Source organism: Castanea sativa, chromosome 9 (assembly GCF_040712315.1).
Source record: "Castanea sativa cultivar Marrone di Chiusa Pesio chromosome 9, ASM4071231v1".
Taxonomy (NCBI): domain Eukaryota; kingdom Viridiplantae; phylum Streptophyta; class Magnoliopsida; order Fagales; family Fagaceae; genus Castanea; species Castanea sativa.
In genome coordinates this window covers 30,823,504-30,840,631 of record NC_134021.1, presented here as the reverse complement: position 1 = coordinate 30,840,631, position 17,128 = coordinate 30,823,504, and the positions used below count along the sequence as shown (strand labels likewise).

Genomic DNA, 17,128 nt, shown 5'->3' with positions numbered 1-17,128 from the left:
TAATGGGTTTTATCTGGCTCCTGGGTGTCAGGTTGGACACAAGTGTTAATTTCAATGGCGTGATTATGAAATCTGCGAGCATGGCAAGGTGCTGATTCCGGAGCAGAGGCAACAAATTTTAACCCTTGAAGCTGACATTGTAGGCTACAAGAAGAGAGAGAAGAGGCTGGTCATCTGCTTGAGGCTATCTCTGGTGATAAGTGGGATGCTACTCTGCTTGATACTTCTTTTGGTTGGCCAAATAGGTGGGGGGGAAAATGGGTCATTAGGTGGGTAGGAATTAGTGTAAAAATGCCATAAAAAGGCTGGTCATCTGCTCAACATCTGCTTCATGTGGCTCACCATGGTCAACATTAGTAGTTTCATCATTATCATGGCCTCCAAATTGTGAAAAATTAGGTCTATACTCTCCACCATCATCCTCATTATCTTTATCCTCTTCAAACTCAGCATACTCATAAAAGTAATCACTCTGAAGCTCACAGTCACTGCTAACACAATAAACCACATCTTCATTTTGTTGAGCACCACCAAAAACCTCTAAGGCATTTACCCCTTCTGGTTCTCTACCAGGTGGTCTAACAGCTAAGGGCGCTAAATCCTCCACTAGTAACTCAACTGGTTCATTCACTGGATGCTGCACAAAGGCATGAATGTCTCCATATCCCTTCACCAAGTCAGCCATGAACACAGCAGCATCATCATCAACCACCTCATGGAAATGTGCCTGCTCTAGGCTCACACTAGGCATTTTAAACCATAACATATCCACTGCAGTGTACCCAAAATCCCTACAGATACTCTCGATCTCTACTTTTGACCACTTATCTAGATCATAGTTTTTCACTATATCAACTGTTCCTCCCACATAAGCTTGAGGGTTCCATGTAAAATGCCCACCATGGTGGACAAGCAGAGTAAAACACTCACCCATCCTGCATGCAAGTCACGGAAAGAAAACAAACTTAAAACAAATATCCATTTTCTAAAATTAATAACACTTTGTTAGGCTAATAAACTAATAAACAAATTAAAAAACATACAATACAGACAAAGGGAACACATGGACCCAACCACATCTCGAAAAGCAAGACACAATATAGAAAAATAGACAAACAAATACCAACAAAAATATTCCATTGTTTATCACAGTCAATATTGTGGCCCCTGATAAACAAAAGTAAAACAAACACAGCTGCAAATACCAAAAGCTATAAACAGAAGTAACACACAACAGCCAAACAAATGCAAATCCCAAAAATATTCCACTATCATAGTGAATATTATGTCCACTACAAAAGCTATAAAGGGAGACAGGAAGAGAGAGAGAGAGAGAGTGAGAAAGAGAAATAGAGATAGCAAGAACAAAACACAACATCTCAAAATTCCCAAATCCTTAAAACCCAAAAGCTGAGATTAAGACCCAAACCGATTACCTAGCACTTAGCATTCATACGAGAGAGAGAGAGAGAGAGAGAGAGAGAGAGAGAGTGTGTGTGTGTGTGTGTGTGTGTGTGAGTGGGACACAACAAGAGAGAGATAGAACCTTCACAATCAAGGAGCTGCTACAATCATGGAGCTGTACACGGAGCTGCTACTGTACACGGATCTGCTACAATCATGGAATTGTACACGGAGCTGCTACTGTACACGGAGCTACTACACTACACGGAGCTGCTTGCTGATTTGGGGATTTGGTGTGACTTGAGCAAGGTTAGGGTAAGCTTTTGGGTATGTTTTTGCACATATATGGTGATTCGGGTTTTTTATTTATTAGTTTTATTTTTTTTTATTAGTTTTATGTTAGTTGCTTTGGGATTTGAGTGCCACGTGACTAACTGAAGGGCGGGAAAGCCACGTGGACTCAGGGAGGATTATTTTAATATTTTTTATTTTTTCCGTTTGCCAGCTTAGCAGGTTCCGTCTCTAATGTAACGTTAGGGACTAAAACGAAAGGCGTTTTTCAAGATAGGGATTAAAATCGGTGGAAAAAAAAGTTAGGGACCAAAGTAAAAATCGCGTGAAAATGTAGGGACTAAAATGAGTTTTTCGCCTTAAATGTATAAAATTATGTAAATTCTTTGAGTAATAAAGTGCATTATATACGTAGAATTTTCAACATTTTTTTGAAAAATTGTGTATTTTCATCATGCAGAATTGTGTACATTCTTCGTAAATTACGTGCTTCTAATGTACAAAATTATGTAAAATCTTTAAGTCATGATGTTTGTTGAGTGCGCAAAATTTTCAAAATTCTTTAAAAAATTGTGTACGTTGAATGTGCATAATTTTTGTACATTCTTCAAAAAAATTACGTATTTTAAACACACAAAAATATGTAAATGCCCTGAGTAATAGAGTTCATCAAATACGCATAGTTTTCAACATTTTTTTAAAATGTGTACATTGAAGTGCAGAATTGTGTACGTTCTTCAAGAAATTGTGTACTTTTAACGTATAAAATTAAGTAAATTCTTTGAGTAATTGTGTTCGTTGAATGCGCAGAATTTTAAATATTCTTTGAAAAAATTTGTACATTTTTCAAAAAAATTGCGTACTTTGAATATATAAAATTATGTAAATTATTTGGAGTAATAGTGTTCGTTATATACTGTTAATTTTCAACAATCCTTGGAAAATTTTGTATGTTGAACATGCAAAATTTTGAGCATTCTTCAAAAAACTTTGTAATTTGAAAGTACAACATTATGTAAATTATTTGAGTACTAGTGTCCCTTGAAAGTACAGGATTTTAAACATTCTTTGAAAAATTGTGTATGTTGAATCTATAGATTTTTTTTTACATTTGTTGAAATATTGTGTATGTTGAATATAAGAAACAATATCTAAAAGTTGCGTTCATTGGAGGTGTAGAATTGTGTATGCCCATCAAAAAATTGTGTACTTTGAACATTCAAAATTATGTAAATTCTTTAAGCAATGGTGTTCGTCGAATGTATAGAATTTTCAACATTCTTTAAAAAAATCTATACATTGATTGTGTAGAAATTTGACTGTTCTTCAAAAAATTGCATACTTTGAACATGTAAAATTATGTAAATTCTTTGAGTAATAGTATTGAATGTGCGGAATATTCAACATTCTTTGAAAAAAAACTTTCTTGGGCTTCCTTGGCCCATTTTTACTTTCTCTCCATCTCTTAAATTTCTCATGGCTTTACTACTTCATTCCTTGGGTTTCCTTGACCCATTTGCTTTCTCCCCTGGCCACTTATTGTTTTTGTGGGCCTATTGACCATTATTCCTGCCATTCTGGCCCAATGTTCTTTATTTTACCATTTTCCTTCTTTATCTTTTTCATATTGTTGAGCTTCTTTTGCCATTAAACCCTTTTGCCAAAAGTGGGCATCAACAACCATCAAACTGAGAAAACTGAAAACTAAAAACTTAAAATCATAAAAAAGAGAAATAGGAAAACAAGCATACCTCAAGGCTTAGAGATAGAAACTGGAGTGAGAACGAAGGAAGTAATTGGAACTTTAGGAGTTTATGCATGTAGTTGTTCAGGGTTTTCAATCTTTTTCCAAAGGAGGTCTGTTTTTGTGTTTAAGAGAGAATCTATAGTCGGGTTTGTCAAAGGTTTCGTGTACTATTTACTATTTATTTTTAAAAAATTAAAAAAAATTCATTGAAATATTGTATATGTTGAATATAAAGACTATTCTAAAAATTGCATTCGTTGAAGGTGCAAAATTGTGTATGTTCATCGAAAAATTGCTTACCTTAAACTTACAAATTATGTAAATTCATATAGTAATGGTGTTTGTTGAATGTAGGGGTGTCCAAACCGAATCAGACCCGCCAGCTCGAAGAACTCACCCAATCCCCACCCAATTTTAGCCCAAACTGATGGTCCCGTCAGTCGATGACCGGTTTTCAAGCCCAAGACCCGACGTCGGAGGGTCGAGTAGCGGGTTTTCTTCTCCAAAACCTGAGTCACCCAACCCAACCGATGATATATACAAATCCGGCCAACTCTGGGAAGATCAAGCTCAGATTCAAGGAGATCCAGCAAGATAACAACCATATTTGGTGAGATCTAGCAAGATCTCGACCATATTTGGTGAGATTCGGCGAGATTCGAGGAGATCCAAGCTGATTTTGACGATTGTCGGTGCAAATGGAGTGAGTTCTTGCAAATTTCGGCGACGTTTGCAAGATCTGGCGACTCTCTCCACCGACCGAAACGACCCTAGCATCACCCGAACCTAAAATTGACTCGACCGATTGACGCCGGTGGTCGGTTTTGGGTCCATCTACCTTCCACCCGACGTGCGGCGGGTTGGGTCCAAAACCGACCCAGCTTGACCCGTGAACAGCCCTAGTTGAATGCAAAGAATTTTCAACATTCTTTGAAAAATTGTATAAGATGATCATGTAGAAATTTGATTGTTCTTTGAAATTGTTATGTGGAATTTTGTACATTTTTCAAAAAATTACATACTTTGAAACTACAAAATTATAGGCCAAAATGGCTAAATACCATCTTTGGCTAGAATATTTAACAATCTATCATTGTTTGCAAAATATATAGCAACGAACCACTTATTTTAACTTGAATTTGTGAAACTCAAATTTGACATGTAACTTGAGTTCCAAAAAAAAAAAAAAAGCGACGGTGGCACCCACTGACTTGGATTAATTTAAATTAATAAAGGCCATGTGGAACTCGAGTTCGTGAAACTCCAGTTCCTTGTAATGAGTTACTCAAGTTTATAAAACTTGAGTACCGTAAAACTGAGGTTTATATCTCTAAAATTGTAGCAGATTTATGGCATGTCCCTCCTTCAGCTTTTCTTCTTTCACTTCAGCGTGTCCCACATGCATAAGCATAAGGCCAAGAGATTTCTAACATGATTAACTTTCACACATCTTTCCAACTACCCTATACCAATAGCCTTGTCTTTCTCAACAACAAAGAAAGTGATCACTGTGGCTAGCATGATCTTTCTGTTGAAAGCATAGCTTGCATTGGCCTCCATAAGAGATAGAGAGCTAGAGTGATGGTTCTAGAGGGAGTGAGAGAGAAAGTGTGTGTGTCAGTGAGTGTTTGATGAAAATGTATGAGTGGAACTCAATTTTAAAGAAAGCGAGTTCCACCTTACATAGAGCTCGAGCTTGTACCACTCAAGTTCCAGTGGCTTTATATATATATATATATATATATATATATATATATATATATATTTATTTATTTCAAGTCAGCTTGTGCCACCTTGTCATTTTTTTTTTTTGGAATTCAATTTTTATAAACTCGAATTCCATATAAAACTCAACTTTTTTGAACTTAAGTTCCAAAAGAGTGATAGATCCCCATATATTTCAGAAACAGTGGTAGATTGCTACATAGTTTGCCAAATAGTGGTATATGGCCATATTGGCCCAAAATTATGTAAATTCTTTAAGCAATAGTGTTTGTTAAATGCATAGAATTTTCAACATTTTTGGAAAATTTTTTTACATTCATTGTGCAAAGTTGTGTATGATGTGGGATGAAAATGCTCAGATTGTCCCTGGACGGTCATCACCTCGGCAGCCGTCCAGGAGTTATCCTCAAGACGAGGGTAACGGACAAGGCCATCCTGAGGGTGATAGCGAAGCTACATCCCTCGTCCATGGGATGCGCACAGCCTGCCCTAAGAGGACTCGTCCACATAAAGATTCGTGGACGAGGATGCTACACTTGGAATTAACAGGCACACTCGACGAAGGAATTCCAAGACGAGGGTATCATACTTAGGAGAATCTCCGAATATAATGTGACAATCCCTTATCCCACGCATAACTGTCATGTATCCGCTCTGAAATAGAAGTGTAACTCCTAAACGGTTATGGCAGTTACGTTTAAGCCTCCTTGAATCCAGGGGAGGTTCCAATTTCGATAACCGTCTATGAAGGCACTATATAAAGACTGATTCAGACAAGGCAAAGGTATATGAATTTTACTCCAAAAAAGTTAGAACTCCAAAAATATAGAGAGAAAAACTAACTTTGCCATCGGAGGGTTTTTGGCCGGCACCCCCGGTCACCTTTGATTCGCTTTTCTTTTTTCTTCAGGCCGCAGAGAGAGCAAGTGGTCCTTTCAAGTCCGAAGCATCCAGCCTACTGATCTTCTTTGCATCATCAGTGTACATTCATCATGTAGAGTTGTGTATGTTCTTTGAAAAATTGTATATTTTGAACATAAAAAATTATATAAATTCTTTGAGTAACAATGTTCATTGAATGTGCAAAATCTTCATTTTTCTTGAAAAATTATGTACGTTGATCTTGAGGAAATGTGTGTATTGTTTGAAAATTGCGTACTTTGAATGTAAAAAATTATGTAAATTCTTTGAGTAATAGAGTTCATTAAATGTGTAGAATTGTCAACATTTTTTGAAAAATTATGTATAATCATCGTACAGAGTTGTGTATCTTCTTCGAAAAATTGCTTACTTTGGACATACAAAATAATATATACATATTTTTTAGAAATATACAAATCCAATTAGTTTAAGATATTTATCCAATTAATCTAATTATTCTTTGTGGTAAATACTCTAGGGGATGTCGCTTCATTTATCATTTAGTTTAGTTTTAATTTAAGTTTATGAAATTTTAATGAAATAACGAGTCTTGGCATCATGTTATAAATGACCTTGTTTCAGCAAAATACGATGTTTTGGGACTCTACCGGGATTAACTAGTAAAAGGCATAATGTTGAAAGGGATCTTAGAAACCAATCACGTCACAGTAAAAAATCTCAATATTGTATTTGTATAGAAGAAAAACAAAAATTGTGTTTTCATTACAGTTTTACAGAATGATAATTACTTAAATACGTTTGTATTTTCTAAAAGGGCAAAAGTACTCCTTGGAACAAACAAAATTATGTAAATTTTTTGAATAATAGTATTGGTTGAATGCATAGAATTTTCAACATTTTTTTAAAAAAATCTGCATATTATAAGTGTAGAATTAGGTACCTTTTTCGAAAGATGCTCAAAATTTTCAATATTAATCCAACTCGTTACAAAATTTATAATTGTTATATATATATATAATTTTTTTTTTTGGTGTTTCAACCTATGATGGTGCTTTAATACCCTAATCGGTTTTTAGTGTAATAAGATATTGAATCTAAGACACCATTTCACTTATACGAGGAGGGCTCTAAGCCACGTGTAAATACACAGTCAAGTGGGAAGCAGGTCCAAGTCTGTCACTAACCTAGCCTCTCACTCATGTGTTTCCCGCCAATCTAATTCTCAGGAATTCCCTCTCTCTCTCTCTCTCTCTCTCTCTCTCTCAAAACTCAGAAGCTACAAAAACAAATTCAAGCGTTGAAGAAGCTTGAATCGCCGAAGAAGATACAAAGATGTTGTGGGTAGACAAGTACAGGCCTAAAACCCTAGACAACATCATCGTCCATCAACACATAGCCCAAAACCTCAAGAAACTCGTACTCACTCTCTTTCTTTCTTTCTTTAATTTTTTTTCTTCTTTCAATTGCTTGTTGGGTTTTTTGAAATTCTGGTGGTTTTTTGCTTTAGGTGACGGAGCAGGATTGCCCACATTTGCTCTTCTATGGCCCACCGGGTTCTGGCAAGAAAACCCTAATCATGGCCCTTCTTCGACAGATGTTTGGCCCCACTGCTGAAAAGGTCTTCTCTTCTTCTCGATTTTCTTTCATGGGTTTTCTCACTATGTGGATATGATCTCATCTTAGGGCTATATCATTTTTATTTGCTTTCTTTTTCTTTTCATTGCAGGTGAAAGTCGAAAATAAGACATGGAAAGTCGATGTAAGCTTTTCCTGCTTCTCATGTTTTACATTGATGATCTTGTTCGCAATTTCTTAGATATTGTACCATAGGTGTTTGTGCTTCATCAGTCAATACAGCTATGTGTTTGAATTTAATTAGGAACCGCAGGTACAATACCTTAAGGAACTGTTCCTAAGTTTTGTCCGTCTATTTTAACACTAGTAAAGTCATACTTAAGTAACATGCTGAAACATGAAATCGGTACTTTGTGCTATGTTTGGTGGTGACAATTATTGGAAAAGATGGAAGTTAATTTAAGTAGATGTTCCAATGATTTTGTTTCAGGCTGGAAGTCGAACTCTTGATATAGAGCTTACCACATTGTCAAGCACCAACCATGTGGAATTGAATCCCAGTGATGCAGGGTTTCAGGACAGATATATTGTTCAAGAAATAATTAAAGAAATGGCTAAAAATAGACCCATTGACACCAAAGGAAAAAAAGGATTTAAAGGTAATTCTGAACACCCTTTTCCCCTCACTCTCTGATTCATGTCACCTGATACTTGAAAAGTATGTCTTTCTGTTCCAGAGTTAGTTATTGACATCTTGAGGAATTTATACTACATTTTGATTCCCTAATCTTTGTTTATTTATTTATAAATTATTTTTACAAGTATTGACTAATCTGATTTTTAAAAGCCAAAACTTGTAGCCTTTAAGGAAAATATGTCCATTGGATCAATTCATAACTTTTATTAATTGATTTTACTCCATAAGCAGGACCACCATCCCATATGTGTTGCTGCGAGAAGCACAACCCAACATTTGTTCTACAGAATCTCCTAATTGTTCCAAAGCAACTATAAAGGGATCCTTTAACCACAAAGAATTCAGTTGAGATGTAGGATATGTATGCAATGTGTTTATTTTTTGAAAGAACTGCCTTTTTCCATAACGGGTTGTTTATGCTGTGAATTTTCTTTCACATTTGGATCCTATGTAAAACATAGTTCTGCTATTCAGTATTTGTAATATGAAAGAGGAGGACATTGTGATTGCTGATAAATTTGTGCTTAGGGCTCCATTGTTTCTTAGAAAAAGTAAGAAAATATTTAAAGTTTTGAAAATGGTTTTCCTATCCAGCACTGCTGAGGTATTTTTCTTGAAAAGTCAGGGCGTAATTGAATAAAATGTATAATATTCTTTATTTTTGGATGAAGTAAGAAAACACAACAGAAATGCTAAAGGGGGCATAACTCAAGTACGCAGGAAGTACGCAAATGTGATTACCTCATATAATGTAATATATATATATATATATATATATATATATATATGTATAATTTTGCATCCTTTCACTTTCTTTTCTCCTTAATTTTGGTTGAATAGGTCCATGAGGATCCCACTGAACTGGATTAACTGAGCAATTAATATAACAGTGATAAGATTCTAGAATTATTGACAACAAAAACGACAGTGATAAGATGCTAGATTCTTTTCAGTTTAACAACTCTGCTTGTGTCCATATGCTGATTATATTTCTTCTTTTGCATTGTCAGTATTAGTGCTCAATGAGGTGGACAAGCTTTCAAGAGAAGCCCAGCATTCTCTCCGAAGAACTATGGAGAAATATAGTGCTTATTGCCGGCTAATACTGTGCTGCAACAGTTCTTCAAAGGTTACTGAAGCAATCCGGTCTCGCTGCTTGAATGTGCGAATAAATGCACCAACAGAAGAAGAGGTTGGATAAGATTTTATTCCTTAATATTGCTGAAAGCAAGAATTATTCTCATTCAAATGCATCTTAAATGATTGTATATTGCACCAGCATTAAAATTGTACGTTTCACATTGCTAACACACACACACACACACACACACACACAAACATATTCCTCTTACAATATGATAGAATTGGGTAGCAGAAAAGTTTTCATGATTTTTTTTTTCCTTGGCTTGGAGGGTAGTTGATAAATGGCTTTGCCTACAATAATGGCCTTCAAAGAATGTTCAGTTGCTATTCTTTGCATTTTTAATAATTTTGTTCTCAGCCACAGTGATCTATGCAATACACAAGAATGGTGTTGTGTTGAGGAATTCTGGCAAGTTGGGTTCTAGGGTTTGAGTCTCACCATTTACCCAGAAAAGGAAGTTCTTATAGCGAGCAATGTTACTGTATACTAAATATAATTTGTTATATTCTTCATCTTCAATGAATGTTCTGGAAAACAGCTGTGTTTAGGATCTTAAGGATGGATGGGCTATTTTGTGGCTATAATTAGATCAGGTGTGTTAATGAGAATATTAATGGTGTTATTGTGTCTCATGTTGGTTTCAATAGGACTCCTTATGAGTGTTGTTTCTATTTATTATTATTGTCTAAAAATAATCTACTTATTAATGACTGGAAGAAATCAAGAAATAACCCATCACGTGCAGAATTATAGAAGATCCCCTTTAAGATCAAACAATTTATCGAATTGAGTATGATATTTTACAGTGATACTATTTCTGCCAGATTGTTAAGGTATTGGAACTCATAGGGAAGAAAGAAGGACTACAACTTCCATCTGGCTTTGCTGCTCTTATAGCAGAAAAGTCAAACCGGAGTTTAAGGAGAGCTATACTGTCATTTGAGACTTGCCGTGTCCAACAGTTAAGCTCCATAACACTACTCATTGATCAGTAGCATTGTCATGTCAAACGCACAGCTTCGAAATATAGCACTCATGGTTCCTGATAGCTATGCTCTTTCTGTGTAATGTAATTTTTCATATAGGTATCCCTTTACAAGCAAACAAGTAATATCCTCAATGGATTGGGAGGAATATGTTGCTGAAATAGCATCTGACATAATGAAGGAGCAGAGTCCTAAGAGGTGATTTTCATGCATCTTGCTGTATTGTAATTTTATAACAGTATACTGAATACTTATTAAGATGGTTTTTATGCATCTTACTGTATTGTAATGTTATAACGGTATTCTGAACATTCAGATTTTATATCTATCATTTCTGCTGTCATTACCATCATTGTTTAGTTTCTTTGATACCATCTCTAAATAAAAAATGATATTTTTATTGAGGGGAAAAATGCAAGAAAACCCCTGAACTTTAGATCCAAAATTGAACTGAATTTTTGTTCTTCTAAAAGTCAACCAATCCAAAGCTAAACCACAAATCAGATTCAGTGCCATGCTTGTTTGTAAGTTACCACTCATTTAGGCATTACATATTGAATTTTGCATTCTTCATTATTTTTATCTTGATGCATGCTTTGTCCAATCCCTCCTATTCTATACATATATATATCAACCGGTATTTCTTAGCAATCATTATCAGAGGCAAAACTCATGGATTTGATCTGGTTTTAATCCTCATCAGTGGCCTTGCCCAGTCTGTCCTATATCCTCCCTGAATGTGGTGGCTCAGTCATTGTTAAAGTGGGCCCACTACAATTGAGTGTTTGGCTTGTTGTATTTGGTGGGCCTGGGCAGTCTTATCATTCTTACAGTTATTTCTCTTGTACCACTGTTCCAAACTAGCACATAGTTGATAGTTGACACTCTTATAGATATTATGTTTATTTAACAATTCTTAAACTTAATAATTTTTTAAGGAACCAACTTCATTGCATGCCATCTAATTAATAATTCTAATACTTCATATTTAATAGTTTTTAAAAAATATTTCTTCAGATAATTATATATGAATAAAAAGTTGCACTGATTTTTAAAGTAAACGTATATTAGGGATTAATAAACTTGATTGGCTTTATTTGGAAATAGGAGTGTGCACAGGTTGGATTGGTTAGGTGGAGGTCAATATTTTTAAGCAATGAACCAATGGTGGGTTGGGAAAATTCCAATTCTCCCGCTGAGTCACTGGCCCACCAATCTATAAATCCGGCAGATCGGTGAATAACGATTTCAACTCGGCTGGTTGAGCAGGTTGGGTGGGTTGACAAATGTAATTAGCTAAATGAAATTATTTCAATTAAATTAGATAATTGTTTTCCTCAAAAAAAAAAAAAAAAAAAGGAAATAAAAAACTGCAATCTTTAGTAAAAATAATTACAAATACTACACTATTTTTTATTAGAATTTTTTAATAGAATGACTGAAATTTTATCATACTGAAAATAAAAACATCTCAGAATCTTAAATTAGATGTGTACATAGAGTGAGAATAATAACGAAATCTTAGAGAGAGTGGTTGGAGTTAATTAGAAAAGAAAAATGTGGGTGCATATGTGAAGAAGAGTTTTGCAACATATTAAAGTTCTATAAATATAAGCAGGTGGGTCAGGCTGTTGTGGGTTAGAAATATCTCAACCCATTATTCAACCTGAACCCTAAATTATTTATCTAACTTGCCCAATCCGACCTGCCTCACTTCATAGACCTGCACGGGTTGGTGCGGGTTGGGTGGGGGGTCGGCCAGGTTGGCGGTTCAGGCGGTTTTTTTGCACAACCCTATTTAGAAATGTAGACCAATAGGAGTTTTCTACCATGGGTCTATTACTCCTTAACTTTAGTTTAATTCATATGGTTATAATTCTTAGCTACATCTGTCAATGAGCTCAAACTCAAATGACACTTACTTTTCCCATGATGAGATGAGATTGTGGTTTAAAACCCACTGGGTATGTGTAACCACTAAAAAATCTCTGCTACATTTCCTTATTAAATTAATTTATAAAAAAAAAAAAAAAAAAACTCGAGGAATGATATTGTTATACTTTATGGTTATACTTATATTTGTTCCCTCCTTTTCTTCACCCCTTTTTTGCCATATATCTGATGTCTACCTTTACTATATGTTAACAATTTAAAGTTAGTTGGAGTCCTTTTCACAAAGACTATAAAAATCACTTATTACTTGAATTCTCCAGTGGAAAAAGTGTCTTTTTTTTTAATATGATTTTTATATCAAAAGTCTAGTAGATTTTAAATATTTATTCTTTTATAAAAATTGTTTTGAAACTTGAATTAATCATTATTCCGATGATAAATAATTTTCCCATCCAGCTTGATTGTTAATTATAAAAGGTTTAACTGTGTAAGTGAACCTTGAAAGTTGAGACTGTCCAAATCAAACCTGTAAAATATAAAATAAAATTATAAGGGACTTGTTCCTTGCTTGTCACTGACTTAGGATGAAATGCTCCTATATTTTTTTTGGTCTAACAAATGGCTACCTTTTTTAATGATGAGTTTTGTGGCAAATGAAGTAAATTCAAGGGATGTTACAGTAATAATATTTGCAAGGGTCATTCATTATTGAGATATGTTAGATTAGAGTTGATAAGGCTCAAATTTGTACTTCATTATAGTCTTTCTGTGATATCCCTTATTCCTTTGGAGGGTGACAAAGTGGTTGCGCGTGGAGGATAGGACCAGTGGCATGTTTGTGTTTATAGTTTGTGGAAGCTTTTGACAATTTCCATCTGATTCCACTATTTGGAGGGCACCATATGCAATTTATAATTGTTCAAATTCTGATTAATTACCATTTTGGATATGCAAGTGGCTTGCATTTCTTTAGATATGCACCATGCTCTAAATCATTTAATTAGGATTTCTCTATATGCTGTAGGCTGTTTCAGGTTCGAGGGAAGTTGTATGAGCTACTTGTCAATTGCATTCCTCCAGAGATTATCTTGAAGGTAAAGACAAGCTTCTTTTAGAGCATTCACATCCGGGTTTGCAAAAACATTGCTATTTTACCATCTAATAATTTATTTTATCTATTAGACTATACCACTTTACAGTACACCTAACATCTCTATTCTTCTACCACATCATTTAAATATTCTTTCTTTATTCTTCATTACTCCGTTGCTTCCTCCTACCAGCAGCCACCCCCCCCCCCCCCCCCAACCAAAATCCCATCCCAGCAACCCCCGCCAAACCCACCACCTCACCACTGTTGCACCACACATAGCTACCACCAAAACGACCACCACCAAAATGACCCACCACCTCTCTCTCTCTCTTCCTCTTCCTTTCTCCCTCTTCCTCTTAAGCAACCAACAACCACAACAACACATTGCCGCCACCACTCGCATCCCAGCAAACCCATTGGCCACCACCCAGCAACTGCCACCACAAACCCACATCAGCTACAGCCACAACCCACCAAACCCATATGAACAAAACACACTGCCACCACCACCCATATAAACCTCTCTCTCCGTCCAAGACTACCCCTCTCAGTTTCTCATGCATTGATCTTGGAAACCACCATCGCAACCACCATAACCCACCACCATACTCATCATAACAACCAGATTCCTTACCATCTGATCTGATCCTCCTTGTCCAATAAAAAAAAAAACCCAGCACCCAAACCACTACAACCCACCAATGGCAACCCAAGCCACTACCCACCAACAGCAACCCAAGCAGCTGAGAGAGACTGAGCCAATATGGGAGAGGAGCAATGAGATAGGGGAGAGAGACGCTAGGGACAGAGAAAAGAGAGAGAAAGAGAGGAGAGGGTTTGCTTTTATTAAATGCAGGGAGAAAATTTTGAATAAAATATTAGATTAATTTTTAGCAACTGGCTAGATAGCAAATTACTGTAGCTGGGTTGCAATTTTATTTTATTTTATTTTATTTTTAACAAATAGCAACCCGGGTAATGTATGTATTTTGTGGTTTGATGGTATAAAATAGCAAATTGGGAGTTTTAAAACTCCCAATGCTAATGCTCTTATATTTTTATTATAACTTTATTTCACTTCAAAATCAATTTTTATTAACTTTATTTTTCTCTGTTGGCTCAGAGGCTGCTTTATGAATTATTAAAGAAATTGGATGCTGAACTAAAACATGAGGTTTGCCATTGGGCTGCATATTATGTAAGTTTAATCTCTTATCCATCTTAGGTTCTTTTGTTCCTTGGTAGTTATGTTTGAGTAAAATGGTTGAACATGGAACTGTATTTGCCATTCTGAATTTGTGCCAGCTTGCAACCTTCTTGTGCTGCAGCAATCATTCATTTATTATGTTTGTGTATATCAATCCAATCTGAATTCCATACTTTGCAAAAATAGGGCATCTGTTAATCTATTTGTTCATTTTTCTACAGGAGCATAGGATGCGTCTAGGACAGAAAGCTATATTTCACATTGAAGGTACATGACCATTCTCGCTTACTGTTCAATGCGATGAGCCAAAAAATAAGACAATATTTTGTTGCTAGTTCTACTTTTATGTTTGCTTTGCATACTCTTTAAGCTGTGCACAAGATGATTTTATGTTACTGAGATTTCTGCTTTAAATCCTTACTCGTGGGTTTCATTTTCTTTTCTGAATGTTATGGTTCAAAGTCTTGGTAAAAATTCTTACCAAAAATACTAAGATGTTCCATACTCACCGTATGGGCTGAAGCTCTGTTGAAGCACAAATTTTCATATTATCTCTGGAAATTCATTTCATAAACGAATGGCCTTCCTCATCCCATTTTAGCATTTGATTAGGTGATTTCTGATGAAGGTTCAGATGGTCTTTCACACTTTTCTTCATCACTTTTTTGAATACCCTATTGACCCCGGTATCACTCATCCCTGCTGTTTCACAGCAAGGCGGCTCTGGTGGTTCAATGATCACTTATGCAATATGGCTTCTTTCTCCTATTTATATATTGTCTACAAGTGATTCCTGGGTTCCAAAAGTTCGATCGATTGTGTATTTTTACTTTATTTTAATTTTTAATTATATAATTTTATTTTATATTTAGTTATCCATCTCAAGGTCTCGATTATTGATACCTAAACTATAGATAATTTTATCATCTTATTTGCCAAGATCTTTGTCGCTCAACTAACACATCCTAGTGTTTCTAATGGAGACATCTAGGGTTCAACTCCCTCTTCCCCCCAACTATCGGTATATCAAAAAATACCTGAACTTGTTGCACAACATATCTTGGCCATGCAGCATTTGGCTTATTAAAGGATGTGTTTTATCGTTTTTGTCTAATAAAAATGTGAAATTGCATGACACTTGGAAAGCACAATCATTTTGATTGATAAATGAGGTAAAATGGTTCTATCGAGATAAGTGAAATCATCTTTCTCGACATTATGTTGATGTGAATGCTCTTTTGATGAGGTAAACAAGTGGCTTTTCTATCAGTCACTAAATTATTTTATTCCTTTTCTGCCCTTTGTTGGCATCCTAGTCAAATGTTATGTACAGAGGAAAGGAAGATTTTGTGCTTTTCTGTAATTCTACTTCCCTTCAGGTGCTATACCTTATTTTTCATCTGATTTTCCCCCACTTGCATGTGTTATTCCATTTTAGTTGTTTGTCTTTCTTATGCAATGCCATGTGATCTCAAAATTATTGTTCATCAGTAGAATGCCTTTCTTTTCTTCAGAAAGTGGAACCATTCCTGGAGCATATGCCTTGTCAAAATTAATTTCTATTTTCAAAATTTATTTTTATGAAAATTATAACTTCTTCGTCACAGGAATCCTGATGATGCTTTAATTTAGTATAAACAGATTTCAGCACTTGTCAGTGCAGATTGTAGAAACCAACGGAAACTGTTGTGTATATTTAATGTAAATCCCTATATATCATGGAGTGACTACCAAACATTGTGTCCTCTCTTTCTTATATATGTATTTTCGGTACTTGATCTCTTAGAGTGTCCTGTCTGTCAAGCAGAATTGTAAATTATCTGCAGTATGGGTAAAGACAAACTCATTACATGTTTCTTTTAAATTTAATTAACCAGCTTCCTAATAGTGTTTCTTTTGATTGGTTTTGCAGCATTTGTGGCCAAGTTCATGAGCATTTACAAGTCTTTTCTCATTGCGACCTTTGGCTGAAGACCATCATCCTTACTTGCAATGCTAAATTAGGCTGAACATAATGGAGATGAATATATGAAAGACCCCATTATTTTTTGTCACTGAATATTATGGGAAGAGGCCTTTCATGCCATCCTTCTTCCATTTCAATCCAAAAATTGGTTATGCTATTGGCTTATTGAGAAAAAAATATTTCTCCTTTATGATGAATGATTGTCGCTCCCACGTTTTTTATCATTTACATTCCAACGCATTGGTTATTTACTAAGGCAATTAGCGAAAAAGAAAATTCAAATAAATTAGTATGATCATGATCCAGTGAGAAAAATAAGCTAAACTTTGTGAATTTTCATGGAATTTTTGGACTTTAGGAATATTTCTTTTCGCCTTTTATTTTTAATATAAAAAACAATCGCATCTATCTTTAGTCTATTTTGTTCTGTTTGGATGGTGAATTTAGAAGGTTCCTAGAATTTTCAAATAAGGGGAATTAAAACTGAAGTAAAACTAAAGGAAATTTAAATTCTATTA

The 17,128-nt window shown here is 35.1% G+C and overlaps 1 protein-coding gene across 1 annotated transcript; it reads left to right on the top strand.

The window, feature by feature from the left end:
• The first annotated feature begins 7,153 nt into the window (after positions 1 to 7,153).
• LOC142608638 (replication factor C subunit 3) lies at positions 7,154 to 16,807 on the top strand. The gene is made up of 11 exons (XM_075780335.1): positions 7,154 to 7,465; positions 7,557 to 7,667; positions 7,776 to 7,808; positions 8,115 to 8,283; positions 9,332 to 9,513; positions 10,290 to 10,426; positions 10,551 to 10,649; positions 13,369 to 13,438; positions 14,561 to 14,635; positions 14,866 to 14,911; positions 16,557 to 16,807. Exons 1-11 carry the CDS (start codon positions 7,382 to 7,384, stop codon positions 16,613 to 16,615), a joined length of 1,065 nt encoding a protein of 354 aa, XP_075636450.1. The 5' UTR covers positions 7,154 to 7,381; the 3' UTR covers positions 16,616 to 16,807.
• The last annotated feature ends 321 nt before the right edge of the window (positions 16,808 to 17,128 follow it).

Excerpts from the sequence above, each read along its gene's own strand:
- LOC142608638 (XM_075780335.1), top strand. The coding sequence starts at position 7,382 with ATGTTGTGGGTAGACAAGTACAGGCCTAAAACCCTAGACAACATCATC. Across the intron at positions 10,427-10,550 it reads GAGACTTGCCGTGTCCAACA|GTATCCCTTTACAAGCAAAC; the intron begins GTTAAGCTCCAT and ends TTTTTCATATAG. Across the intron at positions 14,912-16,556 it reads AGCTATATTTCACATTGAAG|CATTTGTGGCCAAGTTCATG; the intron begins GTACATGACCAT and ends TTGGTTTTGCAG.